At 40.6% G+C, this 26,332-nt stretch overlaps 1 protein-coding gene across 2 annotated transcripts in view; it reads right to left on the bottom strand.

Moving 5' to 3' along the window:
- The window catches only part of LOC118217637 (VPS10 domain-containing receptor SorCS3-like), a 133,930-nt gene that overhangs the window by 34,795 nt on the left and 72,803 nt on the right, over positions 1-26,332 (bottom strand). For both annotated transcript variants that reach the window (XM_035399560.1, XM_035399561.1), the window contains exons 3-10: positions 22,966-23,062; positions 21,002-21,160; positions 14,259-14,332; positions 12,715-12,779; positions 11,156-11,274; positions 7,658-7,747; positions 2,092-2,271; positions 76-222 (exon numbers count right to left, since the gene is read on the bottom strand). In XM_035399560.1, the coding sequence (XP_035255451.1) occupies positions 76-222; positions 2,092-2,271; positions 7,658-7,747; positions 11,156-11,274; positions 12,715-12,779; positions 14,259-14,332; positions 21,002-21,160; positions 22,966-23,062 (931 nt within the window). The remainder of the gene's footprint in view (positions 1-75; positions 223-2,091; positions 2,272-7,657; positions 7,748-11,155; positions 11,275-12,714; positions 12,780-14,258; positions 14,333-21,001; positions 21,161-22,965; positions 23,063-26,332) is intronic.

Here is a 26,332-nt window from a genome sequence, read left to right as displayed (position 1 = left end):
GTTATAATGAAAAGATGTAAAGTTAGCCAAACAATCCAACGGTTATTTAACACAATCATACCAGACCATGCTTACCAAAATGCAGTGAATGTCATTGCCCGATAGGTCTGTTGAAGGAGCTTGTATTAAACGCCATTCTTGACCTTTATTATAAGTGATGTATGATCTCACTTGGTTGTCGAGCTTCCTGTTGGCGATGAGAATTCCTTTGATTCCTTCTACCTGGGGGAAGGGAAAGACGCTGAGCAATGACACAGACACTCAACAGATAAGCAAATTGCATTTCTAAGCTTTTATAATGCTCTTCGCGTCTCCCGTCGGCACCTTGCTTTAGAGCTTTTATTCTATAACTAAACTTAAAAGCGCACAGCGAATCAGAAATCGCTCCGACCGTTCCGGCTGAGCAGAAAATCAAATCAAATCAAATACCGTTTGAAAAGTATACAGACACATTCTATTCCGAGGCAACCCACATAAGTGGCATTAATAGGTGCTACGTTTGACAGAAGGAACACGAGCTGCTGACTGGACAGCTGCAGTTAATGAGAAGCTGTCATTCGATGTAAAAACGATGTATTACCCCTGTGCAGCCCCTCAAAAAAAAAAAAAGGTGTGCGTCGGTGGATATCTGTTTATGTGCCTGGTTATATGTGACAGCACAAATAGCATGAATTCATCATGGCTAAAGGTGCATTTACATGTGCAGAACTCAACTCTTTCTAAATGAATGCATGCCTGGCAGCGTTTAAGAAAGCTTGTGATTGTTATGTAGTTAAGTTAACATATGTAGCTTACCATAAAAGAATGGTAAGATTTTAATATGCAGTTGGCAAAATGTGGCTGTGTATGTGTGTATGTGTTTCTGTGTACTGTATGTGTGCATGTGCATATGTGTGTGTGCATGTGTGCACGTGTGTGTGCATCAGTGTGTGCATAGGACCGAGTGTAGCACAGTGGGTAAGGAACTGGGCTTGTAACCGAAAGGTCGTAGGTTCGATTCCTGGGTAGGACACTGCCATTGTACCCTTGAGCAAGGTACTTAATTGGAATTGCTTCAGTATATATCCAGCTGTATAAATGGATACAATGTAAAAAGTTGTGTAAGTCGCTCTGGATAAGAGCGTCTGCTAAATACCTGTAATGTAATGTAATGTCACGTAAATGCATTATATTGAGTCCATTATCATTTGGGTAACCTGGTCTTCTGTGATAGTTTGTCAGTTGTGGAAACTGGTTGATTACTTCAAAAAAAAAAAAAAAACCTTCATATCCATACAGTATGTTGCTGAAGACATCTCTTTGAGGAAGCGGGTCTTTAGATGTTATTTCTTCCATTGTCAGAATTTTCCTGCTTACCTCAATAAGGTAATTATAACATAATTATAACATAATCATTTGTTGGATGAATAAAATGCATTATGATCGGTCTGTTTTAAAGGATCATGCATAATTATCTTGTCATGTGTTCAATTATAACTGTGATGTTCATTAATGAGGAGGGGAAAAAAAACTTTGAAACACTGCCAGCCTCTGTAATTATGGAAAATTATTTTGTTTAATTTTGGGTCAGCACGTATCAGATTGACCTTTGTACAGGGAAAATTTTTCAGTCATATAAGCTTGATTACACTATTCACTTGGGACCTGCTTAAATGATATGTAATTGGTCCTGAATATCTTTCTTTTAATTGGGTTAAAATGAGATTGGTGTTAATTGTGTGGTGCAAAATGCTATGATATTATTAATTCTGCTCGCACAAAAACTCTGATTCTCAGCTTCCATCTCTGAACTAAGCAGAGAGTTGTTTGTTCTGCTCCTAACTAATCTATTTTGAATAAATTGCTTTTTAATTGAACCGGATGTCAGCATTGTTATGCGTCCTATGGACAAGAGGGTCTAACAAATGCATTCTCTATTCTTTAAATCTCAAAATATTTTGCGGGGCAGGTAGCAGGGAGATTGGATTTCGCTGAATGTTAATAAATGTAATTGGATTTGTTTGGCAGCTAAATAACAACTGAATCGGAATAGCTTTAATTAAATGTCGTTTTTCGCCCCCGCAGCCTCAGACTGCGTCGGCCGACACATACCTCGTACAGGTCCACCATTATGTTTCCCTCCACCCCTTTGCTGGTTTTCACGTTCTCCAGGGCCAGGGTGAAATGGACGCCGCGCGAATCCGAGATGTACAGGTTGTACGTGTCGTTCTGGTTCCACTCCTGGACGGCGGCGAAGACCTGGTTCTCGTCCGTGCTGATGATGTGCATGTCCTGTCAGGGAGACAGACGTCAAGCCGGATGCCCCCCCCCCCCCCCCCACGGCCCTTTCGACGGGCGTCTCGCGACAGAAAACGAAAGTGCCGCACGACGTTCTGAATTTACGCCTCGGCGAAGGGCCGTGGGGAGGGTTCTGTCGTCTCTATGGTAACGAGGCGCCGAACTACTGACTTTCACGCATGTGAAAACATGGCGGTGCCCCGTGAAATTACTGAGAAATGGTGGAGGAACACATTTTATATCTACTTCTGTTTAAAAAAGAGACTTGAATGGGAAAAATAATTTTGTTGTTCCAATTGGCTGTCCAGAAAACACTGTTCGATGCTCTGCGACATGACATACAATTCTAGAGGTGCGCGACACTGAAAAAAAATGTTGTGTAACACTTTTCCATTGGAAATGTCATTTTTGGCACATCACACTTCTCGGAAGGGCCATGCGACAAAGTATAAATCAGGCTTTAGTTCTGAGTATGACCGTGGTTTTTTCAAGAAGAAACAAATTCAAAAACAAAATCTGGAAGGTGTCGTAGGACTAGTCAGCCTACATGGAGGCACAATGCTGTACCATGGAAGGTAAAATTTAAGCTGAGCAGCATTTGCTTCCTGTGATTTCGAGCTGAAGACACTCCTGCTGGAGGTGGCACACATAACTCTCTGATGCTGGCATCTCCACAGGCTTCATGCTCATCTCTAAACAAATCCTGTCCATCTCTAAACGAATCCCGTCCATCTCTAAACGAATCCCATCCACTCCCTGCTTCACCTGCTCTGGTACCTTGCAGTGTCTACGCTGTATGCGTATATGAGATGGGAATCCACAACACGGCTACTTTTCTCTTATGTCTGGAGTGGTGAAGGGGGAGGAGCTGAAAGGGCTTCGCAGTTTTTCTGGCAGAAGCAATCTCTGTCTCAAACCACTGTCTGCAAGAACTACAGTACCCTCTGCCTCCAAGACCTGCAGTACCCACTGCCTCTAAGACTTGCAGTACCCACTGTCTGTAAGACCTAAGGTAATCACTGTCTTACTGACTGCCTTTGTCATGTCAGTTTTAAATACCTAGAGAAGAGATTTAATTGGACCAATCTTCTGTGTTTTTCAACACATTTTCACGGGCCAGAAAAATGGACATATTTATTTTCTCATTGTTGCTACTGTTTGCCCATTCTATATGCAACAAATTGGTCTAATTTGCATTCCTGTGTGCTTTAACAAATAATGGCTTACTCTCTTTGCACCTGGTACTGTGTCAAAATGCCCCATTTCCTACAACATCAAAAGGAGCCCAGACAAAAACGTGGCAACCTTGCAACCAACTATGAGACACAGTGTACTCAGGGTAAAAAAGCTTTATTATAAATCCCTGGTTTCAATCCTGTAAGAAAGCCATAACAGATATTACAGAGCTCTTGAAGCCATTTATTATTCAGCATTATGAACTGGTGGCTGTATTTATAATTTATTTCCCTTTATTTTATCAGGTAGGCCAACTGAGAGCTGTTTATCAGCTAATACTTGGCGAACCAAAGTAGGTGGGGAACCCAAGGGATTGGGAAGCCAATCAGATGATTAAGTGGCCAGACATGTAAAGCCAGTTTGGTGGGAATTTGACAGAACGCAGGGGTGAGCGCTCCTACTCTTTTGTGATAAGGCGCCTTAGGACCTGGCTTAACATTTTGTCCGAAGAGACGGCACCTTCTACAGCACATTCCCCTCATCTCCGTGGGTATTGGATTTCTATTGGTTCTAGAGCAGGGGTAGATTTCTATTGGTTCTAGAGCTGGGGTGTATTTCTATTGGTCCTAGAGCAGGGGTGGAGTTCTATTGGTTCTAGAGCAGGCGTGGGTTTCTATTGGTTCTAGAGCAGGCGTGGATTTCTATTGGTTCTAGAGCAGGGGTGGATTTCCATTTGTTTTAGAGCAGGGTTCTCAAACACCATTCCTGCATCGCTGCAGTCTCTGCTGGTTTTTGTGATTTCCTTTCAATCAGCAGCCAATTCAGGCTGTGGAAACAAGGTGCACAGACCCTTCAGCCAATCAATGGCTTAGATTAAGCACTTAAGTGCAGGAACACATCAAAATCCAGCAGACACAGCGGCCCTCCAGGTTTCCCTCCAGATCCCTCGTCTAGCAAGAAGCGTACCCCTTGCTCAACACCTCTTCCAGAAGGCGATTCATTTTCCCAAGACGATTCACATCCACATAATGACCAAGCCCACACCTGCTTAGCCTCTGCAGTTTGACATGAGAAGGCTCTGGAGTGGAATGGCTGCTCACCAGTGCAGGGCTTTATAGAGATTCATTATACCTGGCATGCTGGCAGGTAACCAATTTACAGATTCCATCGGTTATTCTTGACCTTTTTAAATGCAGTAGAACCTTTACAGCCTTCTGAGTCATTTTCACAGCTTTGGATCACAAAAAATCACATGTGAAAATCACGTGAACACCCAACATGTGAAGAGTGCACATGTGAACTATAAAAAGTAATCCCACTTATAAAATGAGAGCAGAAAAAAAATGTAACCTACAGTAAGCTATTTGTTTCAAGTCACATTTTGTTGTCAAATGTGAGAATTGCAGTTCACATTAGGAAAACGTCAGCCACATGAAATGTGGGATTTCCATGTGAAGACGCAAATTTCATGTCACATGTTTTGTTACTGCATATGTAAAATGTAGTTCGCATGTGAGAAAAGCCAATCACATGTAAACACATCATTCACGTGACAATGCTATTTTCACATGTGAATATTGTGGTTCACATTTGAAAAAGTCAGTCAAATGCGAAAATTTTGCATGTCAAATATTTTGTATGTGTAAATTTCAGTTCATGTGAAAATAAGGCAATCGCGTCAAAATGTCCAGTTAGCATGAGATTTTCTTTTCGCATGTGAATACTTTAATTCAAGGCAAGTTTCCTATGATTTCTTTTCATATGAAATACTGAGGTACAGTATTTAAAGCTTTAAGTGGGATTCTGAGATCATTAAAAAAAACCTCATTTAAAAACATTTCCATTGTAAGGTTAAATATGCGTCCATCTCCCATCTGCCATACAGTTTCTTTTGCCTCTTGTGGAACTGTGGCATATGGGGACTGCAGACTTTGGGTGTTGTACAGCGCAGTCTGTAAGTATTTGGACTGACACAATTTTTGTTGTTTTGAATTTATAATAAACAACAAATTGTAGCTTAAAGTGCAGACTGTCAGTGCTAATGTAAGGGTGGCAAGATAAATTCTAAAGTTTAAAGAAACATCTTAGATGCTCAGATCCAACCAAATGCCTCAAAACTAATTGGAGGGCACTTCACCTTGCAGCAGGACAAAGACCCCAAACACTCTGCTAAACCAACCAAGGAGTTTTTCAGGGCCAAAAAATTGAATGTTCTTGATTGGCCAAGTCAATCACCTGACCTAAATCTAAATGAATATGCTGAAGACAAGACTGAAGGCAAAAATTCCCTGAAACAAACAGGAACTGAAGATACAGGCCTGTGGTTCAATGGTCACAGATTTACAACCAAGTACTAAATTTGACAATAACTTTTTGTCCCCTAAAATGGGGTACTATGAATTTAAAAAAGCTGTAATTCCAGCATGGACCACTGGAATTGGATGCACCACAAAGACAAAAATGACATTTGGGCATTCAAAGGTGCAAGGAAAATAAACAAACAGTTTTGTAACATATGGTGGAAAGCTTTTTGAAAATATCCAGATTTTTTCCTTTTATAAGAGCGAATTGTGTCTCAGTTTCATTTTCTCATTCATCTAGTTTTTGAAAAAAAAGGCTTTTTATTAGTCAGGGTATATGGGTTCACTTCTACGCCTCACACACCTAGTAATGAGCTTTAAACACAACTAGCTCAGCGTGAAAATTAGCTTTCAAAGCCAACGGAAAACTACGGATCAATACAAATGTGGACTCATCTGAAAATGTACTTTTTTTGGCAGAACTTTAATTATTATAAAGATTTATATTTGACAAGAATATATAATGTGTTTTTTTCCCTAAACAATCATTTATTAGTATCAGTCGACTGATAACATTCTTTCACAGAATTATACATCAACATATTCAATGAATTCATTTAAACTATGTAAAATTGTTTACCTTTTCATTTAAAAAACTCCCTCACTGTTTGATTGCTAACTTGCGTTTCTGTTATGTAAAAGGTGCATACAGTTCTGGAAATATGGCTACCCTGTCCCTGTTACCATTGTCTGCGGCTGCTTTCCTTCCTGTGGTGAAAGAGCTTTCAGCAACAGCTTCACAGAACACAGCCGGGAACACAGCACTGCTGGGAAAAGAACTGATGCTTCACAGCACAGTGAAAGCAAAATGATGTGCTCTACATGATACTCACACATTGCACCAGTCTGAGAGATACGTGTGATAAGGGACAGCTAAAAAGCAAAATGAGGGGACCAAACCTGCCAGTCTTTGGGAAAGATTTAACTAGCTGCGCACACACCCTACACTGATGCTTTATTACATCATTGAAACTTATTCTTCAGAGTCTCTTTTTAACTATCCTGACACTTAATTTTGCTGTTAATCAGCTAGGAAAAGACACCGTATTCCAAATAAATTGATCCACTTTGAAAAGAATGTATTCTATAATCCTTATATCGGTTTTTCTGCAGTATACAGGAGCTGCATGTGTGGAATTGAAACTTTTTCCCCTCGCATAATTCCACCTACCGAGTGCATAACATTCTTCAGAACTGTAATGAGGTCACCCACAACAAACGGATTTATCACAAAGACTCTTTTAGTTTTTTGAAGGAACACTGCTAATCCCCAGCATCTCAATTTTAGCATAGCAATTTAAACCATGATCATCTGTCGATAGTTCTGTTCTCACGCGTACGTCAAACACTTCTCCAGCTCTTGTTTCTCCAAAGTTAAATGCTTTATACAGCAGCTGGCTAGCCAAAGCTTATCAGAGCTTCACATTACATTCCTTGATGAGCTACTGTTGTTGACTGCACACTTTTACCACACTTACACAATGCACAGAAATATAAATTAAGGTCTGCATTGAAATGAGTCAAAATGCAGGCTGAGTTAACAAGCAGAGAAACTGACCAAAGAGCTTGGTCTGTTGCAGTAGCTACGTCAGCGAATGGCTTTATGTACATGTGTCTTTTTGAGATTAATAGATGATGATTAGCAGAAATGTGCAGTTCTTGGCTGGACGAATCATAGCTGAGTAAAATTGAATTGCATCCACTGTTCCCGATTTATAGATCTTGTATCTGCAATAAATCCTCTTAAAATTTAAATAGGCAATTTATAGTTGATGAATGTCCTGACAACAAGACTTTGAAAAGGTCAAGATCATTACTCCACATGACACAGAAAGTTTACTTACTTTGGGAAGGGAGTATTTGGGCAGTTTAATTCGCACAAAGGGTTCCCTCAGATAGGATACAAAGTAACTGGCGCGTCCGGCTGTGGTAACCTGGAGAAAAAATAACAACAGAAAAGTTTACACCTGCAGTATACAGAGACAGCTGCTCTCATGCATATGATGTGGCACGACACAGCAGAAGGCATCAGTAGGACCACCTGTCAGAAAGAGCCAATAATCCATCAGGGATGACCATAGGGAAAAACCAACAACAAACAACAACCCCCAGATGCAGGATTGCAACTGTTAGCTAAATCAAGAAGTCCAAGCCCATTACCGATGATCATCAAACTCAAACTTTATATTGATCATTGACTGATCTCAGCACTCACTGGCTATGAGAGAGAAACCCACAGACCAGCAGGCAGAGTTCAGTTGGCAGGGTTTCCAGGGACAGGCAATGCTGGTATAGCATAAGAGTGAATAATTCTGAACCTATACTGGCCTTGTGTTTTACATCATTCCTAACTCCTTGATTCCTGGACCATTCCCAGTACACATAAAAGTATCTAAGTACATTTCTGACATTTGGTATCATTTATTAATGAATCTATGAGCACACACATATCCCAAAAAAATAAAAATAAACTAAGTGTAAGTAATGAACATAAAACTCTGACCTTCCACAGAGAAGACAGCGAGAGAGGGATAACAGGAGCAGGGGGCTCGGTTAAGGAACCCCATATTCACACACAGTCTGGAGCTCCTCACAGCGGCCCCATTACCTGGGCCGCTGTAGCGCTGATGCTAATTCTGACTGCTGGCGTGGAGCTGCAGCTGGGCATGCATCAATCACATTCATGGCCCAGATAAGCAAGCGTCTGGCGTGAGCAATGATAGATCACGCTTTGTCTAGCCATGGCATGTTTAGAGCATGCTCACAGGTGTAACGGAAGCCCTAGAGTTGCCCTATGTGGGTCATCCTCTTAGATGCCTTCTGGGATGTTAAGTTTAACCTGCATTGCCGATAGGGAAAGTGGAGTAATGGATGAAACACTATATCATATGTGCATATATATATATATATATATATATATATATATATATATATATATATATATATATATATATATATATATATATATATATATATATATATATATCAGACCTGGGTCAAATACATATTTATTTTGGATTCAACTACTTTGCTATGCTTTACTGATCTTATCTGGTGTATTATTAGAACCAATGAAATACTCTCAAAAAGTGCAAACCCCGCCTTCTGGTCATATTGGTAGGCTCAATTACACCAGGCAAGATCAACAGAGCACAGAATATATACAGTATATCAGCAGTGTACATCAGCATACTTCTCATGAGTATACACATGTACAAATATATATATATATATATATATATTTGTACATATGTATACTCATGAGAAGTATGCTGATGTACACTTGAATTATTCAATGTTATAAATTGAGAGAAAAGTCGCTATCTATGATTATACACTATACATGATTTGTTTGGCCACACATAGTACAAATAAGGAATAGTCTACTATTTATATTTCATTTCCTAAACATTTAACTGGATTACGCCAGGTAAGACTGCAAAACGCAAAAGAATAAACAATAGATATTGCAATCTTAAAATAACATTGAAAAGGATTCAATCCTCCGTCCCTGGCTTACAATTAAATGCGAGTTGTAAATATAATTTCTTCATAAACAAAGTTTGAATACAGTGATGGCCAAAGTTAATGGAAAAAATGTTTTCATTTCAATCATAATATCATTTGCATGGATGTTTTATTTGGCTGCCAACCTATTAAAAGTAGTTTCATTTTTTTTCCCATTGGCTGATTTAATTGGTAGATTAATAGGGAAAGTTAAATCATGTGAATAAAGTATTAATATGGATATTCCTCGCTGCAAAACTGCCTCTACCCCCCCCCCCCCCCCCCCCCCCCATCCTAAACCATGTTACTTGATGATGATTTGATGCAATCCAGACTTGTACTGAGTTGGCTAAATGCTTCTATTTTTTAGCACACTTAGCACTGTTGACTTGAAACCTAGTCTAGTTTGCTTAACATTACTGTATCTGCCGCCAGTCCAGCTGATTCGGTTTCCTCATTACCAGTTTCATTCAGATGGCTAATCATAGCAGGCGATACTGTGAAGTAACCACACTACAAGAAAACCCTTTATTTACAACATTCATCTGCAAATAACTTCCGATTTAATAATCCTCCTGCTGATGATTTTCAGCGACTGTACTTTCTTTCCCCTGGATAACAGTGACTACATTACATATTTAAAATTTTCAACTTTCAAATTAAAAAGTATGATCAGTTTCTGCATAAAATTTGTTGGCAAATCACTGAATTTGATTAATCGGTTAACCGGTTAATATGCTAATTGGTACAGCCCTGATTTTTACTGAATCTGGGCTCAGACCTAAGGGCAATACATCTGAGAAATCAAACAGAAAATGTTAGGAGTAATCCTTTTCTAACTGGCAAGAAGGATTCGGAAAGTACTGCAAAGATGCTGTGCTTGACATATTACATTAATCCTCCCATGGAATGATAATCATTTCCAAAGAATCCAACGGAAAGATATTTTCACTCTACAATACTTATTCTGTTCTTTCCTCTGATGTGTTCAAGCTGACTGGGAAAATGTGCTGCGGACCAATCGATATCCTCGATATGTTTTGCCAAGAGAAATATTTAACTTCCCCCAGCTGAGAAAGGCACTTGCAAATATTGCAAATATGCAACATAACATGACGCACACTCTCATTCAGCGGTGAGAGCTGTAACGTTCACCCAAATCATGAAAAACGCTCTCCTTCCTCCCACACGAAAACAGCAACCTCCAGCAATCAGCAGTTATTGCTTAGACCTGCTCTTGGCTTTTGAAGACGGCATAAGGGCCCTCATTATGAAATGAAACAACCAATTTGCCATCTAACTCTGAACAGATAATATAGAGCATAGAGGAGCTAGGAGAGGGAAGAGGTAATTAAGTAAAAAAGGAGGAAGCTTTTTAAAGGAATGCACTCCACTGTAGCAGTGGCCCTTAAAATAAATCATCGCTATTGAGCAAAATGTAAGTTTATACTCTCCTTGTCGCCCTTGTCTGTAGATTCCTTTGGAACTGCAAAAATATGTAAATAAAATTATTGCTCAAAAATGCAAGCTGGAAAAGCACTGAGCTATGGTTGGGTGGGGGGGGGGGGGGGGGATAGAGGAAACAACTCAGTGGTGATCTCTAATATATTAAATTAATATTATTAGAGTCATATTTCTAAATCTTTACTGACAAAACAAGAATCTTTCTTTTCAACTGAAATGAACTGAGGCAACAACAGCAACAATATCCTGACACGTGCCTCCAACAGTCGTTATTATGGATGAATGGAATCCAAACGACTGGCACCGTGTTGAATTTGGGGACATCGATGAAACTTCTTTCCCGGTAAATCTGGTACAACGCAGTGCCATACCTGAATGAAAACGTAGTCGTCCTGGACCACCAGCGAGCTGGTGTCGATGTGCCCGGGGAAAGGGTAACTTCTACCGGACTCCAAACAGCCTACGATTCTGCAGGTCACGTAGTGTGCCCCTAAACAGAAAGAAAGAGATACAGACGCACATCAGAGCCAATTATATCTCAGGTGCCAAGATGAATTTTAAAATTTGATTTGATAAGGCTTGTAGCCAATCGGAGGTGACTAACAGGCAAGCCAAAATAGCTGTCCCATTTGTCCATCTAGCTAGCATGGAAAGGTTAATGGAATTTAAACAGCAAACCGTTCAAGCCTTTAAGTCTTTATTGATTCTTCAGAAAATGAAATAATATGCAGTTCTCACTCTGTTGAGGTTTCAGGAAGGTGCAATGCAATAAAGCACAGTAATCACTAGAGTAACACTAGAACCAGCATCAATTCTGTGATTTCTCTAAATACGGCGTTTGTGGGACCAAAGCCATTTCTACTTTATTTGCAGACTTCACACTCTGCTCACATGCCAATTCTAATTATTAGGAGTCTGGAAAACATCTTCATTTTTCATATCACAACCAGAAAAAGGTCAAAGGTCACTGCGTATACCCTGAAGTGCACAGTGAATACTGGTGGCATGCTCTGTCCTTCAGGGGTGTGATACAGCGTGCGTGTACAGTAAGTACACTCCGTATACAAACCTTTCTCATGGTGTCATAGTATACTCTTTCTACCCATTTGATGAAAAATATTGGTTCATAAACGTCACACATGTGAAAGCGTAATTTAAAGACGTCGCTTTACACACAACGCACAGGATAAGACCGCCAGTGGGGACGTGGGTAGGGACATTCAAAGCCTTTGTAATCGCAGAAAATGGTGGAAATCAAAATTTTATTTGACTTCTGCTTCATCGGTGCTTGCAGTAGGACCTGGCCCTTCATTTCCAGCTGTACACAGAGGCTACCTTCATTTTTTATCTACTTCCTGCCCGTCAAACCAAATATATTATTCTTCTAAACAGCATGGTCTGAAGGAGTTCATGAGCATACACTTTTAAAAATCCCATTGTTGATATTCCTGCATGTATTACATTTATGAATTCATGCACTTATGTTATATGTTCATGGCTTGTGTTCATAAGCACCTAGAAGACACTGTCTGGATTAAAATAACCTCTGTGAATAGGCCTAAAAATGAGAAGAAAACATTTCATCAGTTTATATTTAATTAGGAAGTGAACATGCCTGCATTTACTGTGCTCATAGCCTAAACATCCTAACCAGAACCATTTGCTTCTAAAGGATCAGAATGATTTTCAAGGAAGCAGCATTGTAAATTATGGTGATGGCTTTCAGTCCCCTAGAGAGACGGAAGGAAAAGCCTTTTTATTAATCCATCAAGTGATACATTCTGAGTTGCATAATCCAGTGTAATACCCCTGGGACACGTTTCAGACCCAGAATGCATTTCCTGTCTGAGATGGCCTCCCCGGCCCTCCGAGCCCTGGCAGGCGGAAGGGTGAAGTGATTTTCTGTGCTGTCTGATGAGCAGGTACTCACGTCCGTCAGCAGAGTGGGCCTCTATGTGCACTAAATCCGGCTCCTTGTCCAGGCCCATCACTGACCTGCGGCAGAGGAAGAGGAAGACAGTTAGCGGAGAGCGCACAGTGCCCTTCGGGGAGCGTTCAGGCCCGGTAATAGACAACTTTCAATTTGCTCCCTTGTAATGATAAACGGATAAATGCCTGAGTTTCTCTTTCCCACCGAACTGGATGTTCAATCAGCTGCAATACATCATAGCGTCAAGGCCCTGAATTTGAGTATTGCCTGTGTTTCAGTATGTAATGTCCATGCCTTGATAATTGCAATCAATGCTATTGATCACCAATTATTGCACTTAAATGCCAATAGGCATTTTGCTAATCATGGAAGTTTGTGCATGGTTATGCCTTTTTTTTAGCTGCAGTAGGAGAGCATAAAACGGGATGGCATTTGTGATCAAACAACAATTTTTCTGATGTGTAGAGTGAAGCTGGAGGGGAGGAGCTTCGGGGGGGGTGGAGCTACAGGGTAGAGGGGTGGACCTGAAGGGTGAATAGGCGGAGCCACAGAGTGGAGAGATGGAGCTGCAGGGCAAAGGGGGGGAGCTACAGGGTGGGGGGGGTGAAGCTGAAGGGTGGAGGGGAGGAGCTGAAAGTACTGCTCTCCATGCAAAACAAGTGGGGAGCTCCACAGCCTGGCCTCGATGCATGCACAGCTGTGGCTCATTAGCAAACGCCCCAGGTGTGGCCTGCTGCCATCCATAAACACACCAGGCCAAACAGGGCACCAGCTGTGCTATACAGGAACGGTCTACTACAGGGCTGCCCAACCCTGTTCCTGGAGATCTACCTTCCTGTAGGGTTTCATTTCAACCCTAATTTGGCGCACCTGACTCTACTACTTAGCAGCTCAACAAGATCTCTAGCTGTTGAATGAGGTGCTTTGTTAGGGTTGGAATGAAAACCTACAAGATGGTAGATCTCCAGGAACAGGATTGGACAGCCCTGATCTACTAAATGTGAGCCCAGCAGGACAGCTACGGCTATAAGATTGTCCGCACAGTCTCTGTGGTGTCTCTCTTTAGCGAGTTCGGTGTTGCTGTGCTTTTAGTTACATTTGGTTTCATTGTTCTCTTTTCCAAACCCCAAGAAGCGGGGAAGGAGCACCGGTTCATTCTGCTGTCTTATCAGCTCACCCTCCAGCCCGGCAGCTGTAACCGTCTCCATGTCTTAATTTAAATCTGCTGGTGAGATAGCAAGCAGGCTAATGAAATGCACACATTTCACACAGAGTGATTGGCTGCAGGTGAATCTGGTCATTTAAAATACTTGTGCGATAAGTGGGACCAGCATTCACACCGGATATTAGTGTTCATATACAGCTTGTTTGGGTTTTATTTATTTTTTAATTTTTTAAATGCACCCTCCTAATGTACTTGTGAGCGGGGGCCACAGTAGACATTTTTCAGGAAGGCACTAAATACAAAATTGTCTGGGCCTGAGATCCACAAACCCATGCTGAGTAAATGACTAGATCTAAAGAGTGCCTCTGGCATGACTTACCAGTAAAATCTGTTTGGAGTTACGTGTTCATGAACAAGTTGCCATTTTCTTCCAAAATCCACTGAGCTGTACAACTGTAAGGAGGAGGAAAACATGCATTTTGTGGTGTAGCTTTGACAGGTGTAAATCCTTCAGGTAGAAATCACCAAGCAAAGCAGCACACACATACATACATACACACGTATGTACATTACGCACATACGTATGTTAATAATCATAATATAGGTACTCACAAAGTGCATCTTCAGTTTACTCAGCCATGAATTTTTACCACAGCCATGAGATGGCGCTATATTTGTGCTGCACACATTAAACTACTGTCCATTCATCTAGCAATCTGATAGACAGGAGGAAAACAGGTAAAACTTGAGGTAATCTCATATTTCAGGTGTTTCCAACGATCACATGTCACCACATCTTTAGTAGCATATATGGAAGTGGAATGACATGACCACAACAAACTTTCCCCCAAAAACAAAGTCAGTGGCGGGGGAAACATTTCTGTTATGTGTCAAACTCAAGGCCTGCAGCCCGCATAGAGCTCTTTGTGTTCCCTCTTAAATATAATCTAAGAACATATGATTTGGCCCACAGTGACGTAGTTTATGATTTAACTTCAAATCCCATCATGCAGTGCAATACGAGAAGTGCCTTGATCCTGGGAATGCATCAACAACATTCTTTCCTCTTTCCAATGTAATAGCCACTAGATCCATAGCCTAATTAAAAAGTAGTTATCAGTACATGCGCAGCAAATGCGAACTGTTTTGACTTAGAAAGTCGATATAGGTTACCTGGCGTGAAGAAGTCATTATCTTGCAGCAGTTTCTATACGACCGGTAACGTTACTAACTAGACCGAATCACAATGCAGATGTTGCTGCTCAATTTCAGAGGCATCTGTACTAACATTATACGCTCAGTCTGTCCTGTCGTTAGCAAGGTAGCTAATGTTAAATTCGGTGAAAAAAATACCAAAAGCAGAACTTGCGTATTGTGTATTTTATTTGGATTTCAGGAATATCAATGAGTTTCCTGCAAAGATTTTACAGATGGAAAAGAAATAGTTTAAATGTTTTATTTTTAGTTAGCCAGCAAGGCTTACTACAGTCAAAGGGGGATTGGAAACCAGGTCTGTCACTCATCCAAAAAGTTCCAAAGGGAAACACGCTACTCAGTGAGCTGCAAGATAAGCTGATGTTAGGGCAGCAAAGTTTTGTTATTTTAAATGCGTGCACTTGTATGTTCATTTTGTGTGTGCATCCAATGTTTTTATTGGCTGATGCACGTAAATGTCCAATGGGGAGACATATTCTTTGTGGGCCTGGAGCATTTATGATGATGTAATCAGTCAGGAAAAAGAAGAAGAAGAAGGAATAAACGCAAAATCCCCTAAGTCTGGGGCTTTATTGTGTGGGTGTGTGAAGTTGTTTGTGAATTCTGTCAGTTGAAATGGGGTCAGAAGGTACAGTAATGAATGTTTTCAAAGGCTGAGAGTCTGTAATGATTGTGGTTATTTCTGTAGGAAACATGAAAAGTGCTGAACTCTCGGTGCTGTATAGGTATGGGGCATGCCGCCCCACCGAGCCATAATTTGGCGGGATGGCATACCTGCCATCCCAATAAATGTGGAACTGAGTTCATTGAGCTGCAAAGCTGTAGTTTGGCACTGACAAGCCTTACCAGGAAGAACCGTGTAAAAGCTCATGTGCACAGTCTGGATGCCAGGAATGTTAGCAATTTGTAGTGAACCCATCCCAAGAGCTGAATTTAGTGCCTTCATCAGGTCGTGTACTGTCAGTTGGTGGAGTATATCTGTATCAAGTAATCTCAAACGTATTTCCTCAAAGGAATTGCAAACAGATGGAGGATTCACAGGTCATGTTTTACGTATTTGCCATTCTCTTTCAGTGAAGCAAAGCGTCTATCCTCACTCAAAAAGGCAATACAGTTTGTGGCAAACTTGATGACAACACACCATTGTTCTTCATCAACTAACTCTTTAAAGGGGAAATGTTGAGCATGTTGATGCAATAAAGTAAAGTATGAATGCATGCAAGAATGAATTAAAATAGGAATTGCTTTTGCAAATTCTATCTAACTTGCAAAATAAGAGAGAAAGGGTTTCCATCTTTATAAATATTAAGATACGTAAAGTATATGTCAAACTTATAGTCAAAATAATGAATAGATGATTGTAAGGCTAGAGACTGAAGTGAGTAAGGTGGAGATGGTGCAATTTTACAGCACAATGTGCAATGAGAAAATAATTAAAATTCCAGTAGAAAATGATATAGCACAAGAGATGCCCAATATGAATATGTAGTAAATGCAATAATGCATTGGTAGAGTGAACTAGTTATTTTAGCAAAACATGACTGTTAAGACCTTGTGTACCACCATGTCCTAAAATGGCTCCATCTTACTAAGTAAAAAGCAAAGGAGGTCATTTTTAGCCGCGTTGAATTAATTAACAGCAGGTTCTGAAGTAAACATAGCAACAGTGTGCTGCTCCTGCTGGGAAATGGATGTTTTCACTGCAAAATTAAGTATTTCAGCTGGTTTGGTTGCGTCTGCTATACATTCCATTCATTCAGAAGAGTGCATCTCAGATAACATAGACCAGAATTAAGCAATAAATAGATACTATATTTATTTATTAATTTTGTTTACTGCGAAAATTCTGAAGGGAATATCTGATGGCACTTTCTTTGAAGTGTCTATCTATTGAGTACTTAATGCAATATGCATCATTATACCAGATGCTTTTGTGCTGAGTCAAGAGAGATGTTACCCTATTTACAGCAGTAAATAACCTTAGTTCATACAGTACATTTCTTTTCAAATGTTTTAAATTAAAATAAATATTGAATGCATACATATGCTTCACAAATTAATAAATAACCCTCATGAAATGCATCAAATGGCTTCCAGAAGCTATTCAGCCCACACACGAGTATCTGGAGGGGTTCTGGAGAGTTCAGCACAGAGCATTTGGTGTCAGTGGGTGAATTTAAGTTATTTATGCAGATCTATTAAATCAAACCAACTGGGGGAGACATGATGGACTGCCAGCTCATCTGAACAGCCTAACATTTTAAATTTTAACATTTAATTGCTAACGGACGTATTATATGTCCTGTGCCTGAGAAGACCTGATGCATTATCCAAATGATTCTGCTTGAGAAAAAAAAAGATTTTTTTAGAAATGAGTTCATGGTGGCTTCCTTTATAGTACAGATAACGGCTATATCAGCCAAGCAGTGCCCTTTGAATAACGGTAAGCATCCAGGAAACAGTGGGTTTGAGCAGGTCGATTATCTGCTTGTGATTATCGCCCATAGCCAATAGGCGGGTGAGCAAATGAGGCTGTAGACTTCAGTGCAGGGAGGTTTCAAAGGAATCACTGTGTGATTCTACTGGTGTTGCGGGTGGAAAGCCTGAAAATATACAGTACCTGTATGTGTGTGCGTGTGTCTGTGTGTGTGTGTGTGTGTGTGTGCGTGTGCATGTGTGTGTGTGTGTGTGTGCGTGTGCATGTGCATGTGTGTGTGTGTGTGTGTGTGTGTGTGCGCGTGTGCTTACCCCTTTCATATCCTAAATATATTTGTCTGAGGGATTCCCGAAGAATGAATTTTTAAGATTATGCAGGGGCTGTAAAACGTCTCGTTCCCACCCCTCTGAGCACACACATTTCTCTGGAAGGATGTGTTTGAAAAATTCCGTTTGATTTGCCGGAGCGCAGCCCTCTAGATCAGCGAATGGTCCCTCACGCAGAGCCTGTGCCAGGGAGAAGGATGACCGCTCCGGCTCCATCTGGCTCTCGGCTGCTAAAGCTCCGGTTTGGTACGGCGTGGGACTTTTACAGATACGATATTTCACTTTGCTTCTGTAAAATAATTCTTGTGTCGCTTAAAAATGTTCCTGTCGGGCCCTGAACTGAGGAGTCGTAGCACTGAGATCAGGACAGAACACCTTTATTTTAGCCCCCACCCTGATCGGTGATAGACAGGTCTGGTACAGTTCTCATTTAAGCCCCCACCCTTTAGCCCCCACCCTGATCGGTGATAGACAGGTCTGGTACGGTTCTCATTTAAGCCCCCACCCGTTAGCCCCCACCCTGATCGGTGATAGATAGGTCTGGTACGGTTCTCATTTTAGCCCCCACCCTTTAAGCCCCATCCTAATCAGTGATAGACAGGCCTGGTACAGTTCTCATTTAAGCCCCCACCCTTCAGCCCCCACCCTGATAGGTGATAGACAAGTCTGGTACAGTTCTCATTTAAGCCCCCACCCTTTAAACCCCACCCTGATCGGTGATAGACAAGTCTGGTACAGTTCTGCTCTTGGCCACTGCAGCGCGCTCGTGTTTTCTGAATCGGAGTGGGGAGGGCAACCTTCTACGCCTTTTATTTTTTTTCTAAATTCATCCTTTATTTAGTTCCAATGAGGTTAAAACATCTTTCTCACAGAAGCCCAGGCCAGGAGGTTACAGCAGACAGTATAAAATACTACACAACGCTGGAGGATGAAAAACAAGCACCATAAAACAGAACGAGTCTTCCTGAACTCACAGGTCAACGGCCCCTTATCTGTCGCGGAAAGAACATACATCAGCTTTTACGATCTGTAACAAGCTTTTAAAAACACGGCGAGAGGATGAAATGCTGGAGCGGAGATGGGCTCTGGAGTAATTCCCAACACCCTGGAGCGCAGGGACTCCCTGATGCTCTGCATGAGTGCTCTGTGTGTTCAGCGCTTTGTGTGCTCTGCGTGTTCAGTGCCCTGTGTGTTCAGTGCTCTGCGTGTTCAGTTCTCTGAGTGTTCAGTGCTCAATGTGTTCAGTGCTTAGTGTTCAGCTACTCTGTGTTCAGTGCTCTGTGTGTTCAGTGTTCAGTGTGTTCAGCGCTCTGTGTGTTCAGTGCTCTCTGTGTTCAGTGCTCAATGTGTTCAGCTACTCTGTGTTCAGTGCTCTGTGTGTTCAGCGCTCTGTGTGTTCATTGCTCTGTGTGTTCAGTTCTCTGTGTGTTCAGCGCTCTATGTGTTCAGTTCTCTGTGTGTTCAGTGCTCTCTGTGTTCAGTGCTCAATGTGTTCAGTGTGTTCAGCGCTCAGTGTGTTCAGCGCTCTGTGTGTTCAGTGCTCAGTGTGTTCGGTGCTCTCAGTGTGTTCAGTGCTCAGTGTGTTCAGCGCTCTGTGTGTTCAGTGCTCAGTGTGTTCAGTGCTCATTGTTTTCAGTGCTCTGTCGATGACAGGGGATGTCTGTTGAGCTGTGTTGAATATCGTTTTGTGAGTGGCTTTATCGTTTTCATAGTGTTGCACCCTCTTAGTCATCCCCACCACAAAACAACTCAATTCTTTATAGGTATCATGAAAACCCAGCTGTTCCCAACTGCATAAGTATGCTTCCACTTACCATGCAAAAGACATAGCAGCAGATTCTTTGGGTACTTCTTGTTTTGTTAAACAGACACCAATGAGCTCGCAGAAATCTAATTTCCTTTAATCTGTCCTTAGCTCACTGTACTGTAAAAATGCAGCTACCTCCAGAAATGATTGGTGGAAACTTTGTGTATCAAGTTTGATGATTGTGCAGATCGTGTTTATAATTGCACTTCAAAGAAAAACTGTATCTAGGTTTTTCATCTGAAATGTAATCACATTACAATAGCTTCTCTGACGTTTCTCCAAAACCCAGACATCTGCTAACAAACACTGCAGAATGAGTGCTACTAAAAGACACCAAAAAGAAGGGCTGTTTTATGCGTAAGATGGCGGACATAATTTCCCCACCACAGGTTATTTTAGGTGAGCAGATAAACACACTTGACATTAGCATCTCCATTCATCTGACTGCATACTATGTTCACAGAAGACAAACCAGGCGCGGCAATTCAATATCCATTTGGACAACGCTGCCTTGTGTTTGAAGTTCACTGTGGCACCATAAGGTCCTCAGTGTTTTAATACGAGCCCCTGATGAGTAGAGCCTCTTTGGACTTCATTACCCATGGATGGATCTAAAGTGCTTGCATTTCATAAAGTATTTTTAGCTTTTCTCCAGAGATGAACCACACAGAGAATTGATTAAAAACAAAAATGCAATCATGAAACAATGAACTCAGCCTGGCTCTGAAGTAAGGTTTTGGTCTTTTTCCCATCTCTTCTTTTTAATCACAAATTAGTGAACGACTGCTTTCTGATGTGATAATTTCAAGTGATATTCAGTTGAGTCACTACTCCCCCAGAATCCCCTCAGTATGTGGACCAGGAGAGCAAGAGTGCTGAAGAAAAATACAGATATATTTTCACAGATTCATACAGCTTTCCGAGCAATTTGCATATCTATTATTGTCGTTCTCATATGTAGGCTACATTATATGTGTACCCAGCATGAATATAATATAATATAATATAATATAATATAATATAATATAATATAATATAATATAATATAATATAATATAATATATGGCTTCAGTGAACTTTATCAAATACTTTGAAGAAATTGGCATTAGGAGATGACCTCATCCCATTATTCCGTATCTGAAGCAAAAAGGCCAGGCCATTGGAAAACACACACAGCTGAAATAATACCAGTGTACCCCAGCAGGCCCATTCTGCCTTTACGTCTCTGCATGGCTGGACCGGTTTTAGAAATGACTTTAACATTGTTGTATTTTTTTCAAAGCCCTAAAGCTCAAACTGGTCATGCCGAATCGGGTCCAGAAAAAGGAGTTCCTCACCTTGTGATCGGTGCTATAAGCCAGAATCCAGTCTTCTTGCGCTGGATGAAAGAGCAGACTCAGGACGTAGAAGTTCATGCGGAATTTCTGATAGCTGGCTCCCTCATCTGAGCTGATCAGGACGCTGCTGTCGACCTCGGGGTCACTGAGCACCATAATCTGACAAAGAGAGCGATAAAAAGAGAGGGAGGAGGAGAGCGTGGAGAACCCATTTTCAGTCCCATCATCACCCACAAAGCCTTTAGTGCTATCACTGTCACCCTGTGCCCTTCGAGGGAGGACACTGATATCACACGTACAGAGTTTAATTGGGTGAGCTACCCTATTGGCCCATCGACCTCAGCTGTAAAAATTCTTTACAGTTGTTGGGGTTTTTTTAAGAGTAAAAATATATATGTATTAAGTGACAGTTGGCCTCGCTTGGCCTTCCCAGTCTTTAGAGCATTAAAAAAAAGAAAATAGTTCAGCTAGAAACAAAAAAAAAACTGCCATTGTGTAGCGTATGGACAGGGGAACAACCGCAAACACTTTGGCTGTGGCATTAAGGCTTTAACTACAGCTCCAGCTCCGTATTGATTGAGACTAATTGTTTTTCATTAACAGCCAATAAACAGGCTGTGGCTTCAGAGCCAGGTTTTTTTTCTCTTGACCAAGACCTGGTTTTTCACAATTCATTACTGTCACAATGGTGGGATGGCAGAACACCCTTTCCCCCCCCCATCTGGGGTCCTGTCAGATTTAATTTAGCTGCCGTTTAATGACCTAATCATCGCCCCTAATGTTGTATTCAGCGAGCGCGTTTATTAAAGGGAAATTACGTTCACCTTGCTTTCTTGATGACTCTGTCATCATCCTGCCTGCACGTGTGTCATCCAAATTACTAAGCCACAGCCAGGACACGCTCTGTAAGATGTGTAATGCATCATCTAAATATCATGTGCCAGTGTGTATTTCCCTGTAAAAATAATGTAGCTTTCTCTTGGGAAGCGGCTCATGCTAAATGGGGCTGGTAGGCACATGGGAGACACTGCATTTTGCAGTGGGGGTATTCAATGTTTTTTTTTTTCTACACTGAGCTTTGTAAATGGGGACTTTTTTAATTGGCTCGTACTTCTGAATTTATCTGATGCATATCTGGCATAAGTAATTTTCCTGTAGAAGAGTATTCATTTCACATTTCACATGTGTACAGAAAAGTTGTGACTAAGATCTGAAGTCAATTAATATTTTTCCTTAACTTTAGCTTACAAGTAAACAAAGGCAGTAAACTTTCCTTACAAGCTTAATTTGGCGAGATTTTGTGATTATTGCACTTGTCAAACTTTTCAAAGTTTAAAATAAACAAAAAAAATGATTTAAAAAGCTGCATTTAATTGGTAATCAAACTAAAGGATAGATGTTGAATCAGTCCGGGCCAGGTAATGTATATTTTGCCTAACCAGACTATGTGCTGTTTTGGATCCATACAAGCTACAGAAAGAGTCATTGTGTGAAATCAGTAGTATTTTGTCTATTCATGAAGAGTCGACCATAGTATAATGAATAAAGCACATTTTGGCAAATATGCCTAAATTGATATACATAAATTTATATAAATAAATTTATATAAATAAATAAATAAATAAATAAATCACACTTTGTGAAGGGGTGGGGAGTCCTGATAAAATGTAATCAAATTTTTTGTAGTTAATTAAATTAATTTAGACTTACAATATATGCTGCTGCTGTTCTTATCATGGCAGTCTTCAGAAAGTGCAGTTGATGTTTTTCAACAATTTTCAAGAGGTAAATGTTATTTAACTAATTTTAATGTGCCACCTCGATTACTATGACCACACACTGAATAATCCTTTCTCTCCAAATCTGGAGCAATGGGAGATCCAGTGAGATCTGCACTTTTGAAAAGATGCACACAAAACTTTTGCACTGTTGGAGGAAAGCTCTCTGTCGGAATGAAGTCGTACCTTTTTCTTGTTTGTTGGACAGACATACAGGTAACTCATCACTGTCCTTCCTAGTTTCTCGTTGAGTTTCTCGTAGGTGGTGCCATAGTCTGTGGACCTGTGAGGACACATACAGACATAGAGACTTATTTTTTAGACGAACTTGGGAATCCCATACATACATACATACATACATAACACATGCATAACATATATTACACACATAGAAAAGTATGTGGACACCCCTTCTAATTAGTGTGTTTAGTTACTTCAGCCACACCCATTGCTCACAGGTGCATAAAATCAAGCATACAGCCATGCAATCTCCATTGACGAATATTGGCAGTAGAATGGGCTGTACTGAAGAGCTCAGACTTTCACCATGGCACACTCATTAGAAGCCCCCTTTCCAACAACTCAGTTCAAATTTCTGTTCAGTTAAAAGTCAAATTTCTGTCCTGCTAGAGCTTCCCTGGTTAACTGTTGTAAGTGCTGTTATTGTGAAGTGGAAACATCTAGGACCAACAACAGCACATTTGCGAAGCAATTGGCCACACAAGCTCACAAAATGGGACCGCCAAGTGCTGAAACAGCTGTAAATATCCTCTGTCCTCGGCTGCAACACTCATTACCGAGTTTCAGACTGCCTCTGGAAACAACCTCGACACAAGGACTGTCAGGAGCTTCATGAAATGGGTTTCCATGGCTAAGCAGCCGCGCCCAAGCCTAAGATCACCATGCACAATGCCAAGTGTTGGCTGGAGTGGTGTAAAGCACACCACCATTGGACACTGGGGCAGTGGAAACGCATTCTCTGGAGTGATGAGTCATGATGCTTCACTATCTGGCAGTCTGATGGACAATTTTGGGTTCAGCGAGTGCCAGGAGAACACTACCTACCCAAATACATAGTGCCAATTGTACATTTTGGTGGAGGAGGAATAATTGTCTGGGGCTGTTTTTTGTGGCCAAATCAAGAAAAAATGTATTTGTCTGAAACATTATGGAGCACACAGTATACACACACACACACACACACACACACACTTCATAAGCTTGAAATAAAATGAGCCAGAAATCTTACCTCTAAACTTATCTTTTTTAATATATATATTTTTTTTTTTAGCTCAACAGGATATTGTTTCAAAGAGATTTATTCTAATTTTGTGTTTGTGATGACTAAAGCCTCTCATGCAAATGAAAACAACAGGATGTGAACCTAGGCGTATTTGAATATTGAACTGTTGAATACGGTTTCAATCGAAATAATAAAAATATTGATATTTTATACGTACACAAGGGACAAAGTCATATTTTTTTTATTTTGCTCTGTACTCCACATTTTTAGATTAGTAGACAATTCATTCACATGTGGTTAAAGTGCACGTTATCAGCTTTTTAATAAAGGGTATTTTTGTAGTGCTGTAATTTCTACATGACCAAACCAAAGTGTATAAATATGCCCTTTGACCACATGTGGATTGTTTGATTTAAAATCTAACATTGTAGAGCACAGAGCCAAATCAAAAAGAAAGAAGTATTTGTCCGAAACATTATGAAGCACACATAAAGCTTCATGAAATTTTAATAAAATGAGACATAAATCTTATCTTAAAACTTACCTTTCATCTCAATCTGATTTTAATTTAATAATTTATTCATTAGCAATTAATCCTCCTTTAATTGAAAAGCGAGAGGACATTACAGCATGCCACACATTACATTAAAGAATCTAAATGATAAGACGGCATTCAATTTTGTTAAATTAATGTAATAGTTCAAAGAACACCCTTTTAACTTAATATCTTTTAACTGAATATCACAGAAGGTTTTTGTGCAAAGACAACAAATATTAACAAACCTTTAATTAGCATTTAAGGTTTAAAGGATATTTACATAATAAAAGGACCTCTATTTTGACACAGACAGCAAAACATTTATAGACAAATTGTGATTCTCTGCAAAAATGCTGAAAGTTTGTTTGGTAATGTTATGACAAAATAAAATGATGTATGGGCATGTTTGATATCTGCAGGTTCTGTGCATGTTGGATATCGTCAGGTTCTGTGCATGTTTGATATCTGCAGGTTCTGAGCATGTTGGATATCTGCAGGTTCTGAGCATGTTGGATATCTGCAGGTTCTGTGCATGTTGGATATCTGCAGGTTCTGAGCATGTTTGATATCTGCAGGTTCTGGGCATGTTGGATATCTGCAGGTTTTGACCATGGTTACGAAAGTAGCTTGCATTTCACAACATTTAACATCAATTCCTTAGCCAATGCTAAGTCACCACCAAAATCCTCAACATAGTCTTCCCCAGGATTACGTCTTGATATGAATGATGTTCTTTGTATCCATGTGAAGTATCATTATTGGGTCTGCTGCTAAACTCGCACAGATTTATTCTTCATTTTTGGCCAAAATGGGCTTGGCAGCGTCTGCTTTCAGTAAGTGCCTTACTGAAATTAAACACGGGTGGCATTAATTTGGCTCAAGCTAAACCCATGGAGACGCCCCTGACTGGATCAAAAAGCCATTAATCGAAACCTGACGTGCCAAAATGTATTTTTGAAGGTAGTCCAATATCATTTTCCCCATAGGTCAAGTATTTGGGTGTTTTTTTTGTTTGTTTGTTTGTTTTTTCCGATTTTTCATTTGGTCCTCAAATCCAGAATGATAATTAAGCCTTTTATCATTTGCGCAATGCCAAATTTATTTGCAAAACTCAGAACATATGGAAGCTGGAAGGTAATGGTGTAGAGAGGCTGGTCGACTCCTTTCAAATGTTATTAGAGGATTACTAGACCGTAAACTATAATGCTGCAATTTTCTAAAATACCGCAGGTGTGAACACGTGAGGTCTGCGTGGCGATCATTACTGCCTGTGAGGGCTCAAAGCGGACAGGGCCCTCCTGCTTTGTAGGGTCATGACCACCGTATGCGCCACGCTGATCTCTTTGAGGGATTACCGGGGTACCCACGCACTCAGTTCAGCTGCACTGGGGGCCTTCCCTTGCTGTACCCCAGTTGTGGAACTTTATTCTGCCTAAGATCGAAACGCCGAAACAATGGCCTTATAGGACAGTTCTAAAACCCATTCAAGAGGTTTTTCTTTGCGAGCTTTTATGTAATCTTTACACACCCGGACTGATTTGTGTCGTGAGTTTGTGTTTTGTAAATTGTTTTTAAGCTGTTCTGCACCCTGGGACACCTTGGTGTTCAGAATGCCATTAAAGCTAAAATCGACTGATTGACTCTTTCTGATGGATGTTGTCACCTGTGCACCAGGGCAATCTGCCTGTTTACTACCTTCTTTGTTGAAGATTGCTGTTGTTAAAGGTAATACACACCCTCACAAAGTAGTTTGGTATTTGTGCAGAGAGATT

Source organism: Anguilla anguilla, chromosome 18 (genome assembly GCF_013347855.1).
Source record: "Anguilla anguilla isolate fAngAng1 chromosome 18, fAngAng1.pri, whole genome shotgun sequence".
NCBI lineage: Eukaryota > Metazoa > Chordata > Actinopteri > Anguilliformes > Anguillidae > Anguilla > Anguilla anguilla.
This window is presented reverse-complemented; position numbering and strand designations above follow the sequence as displayed.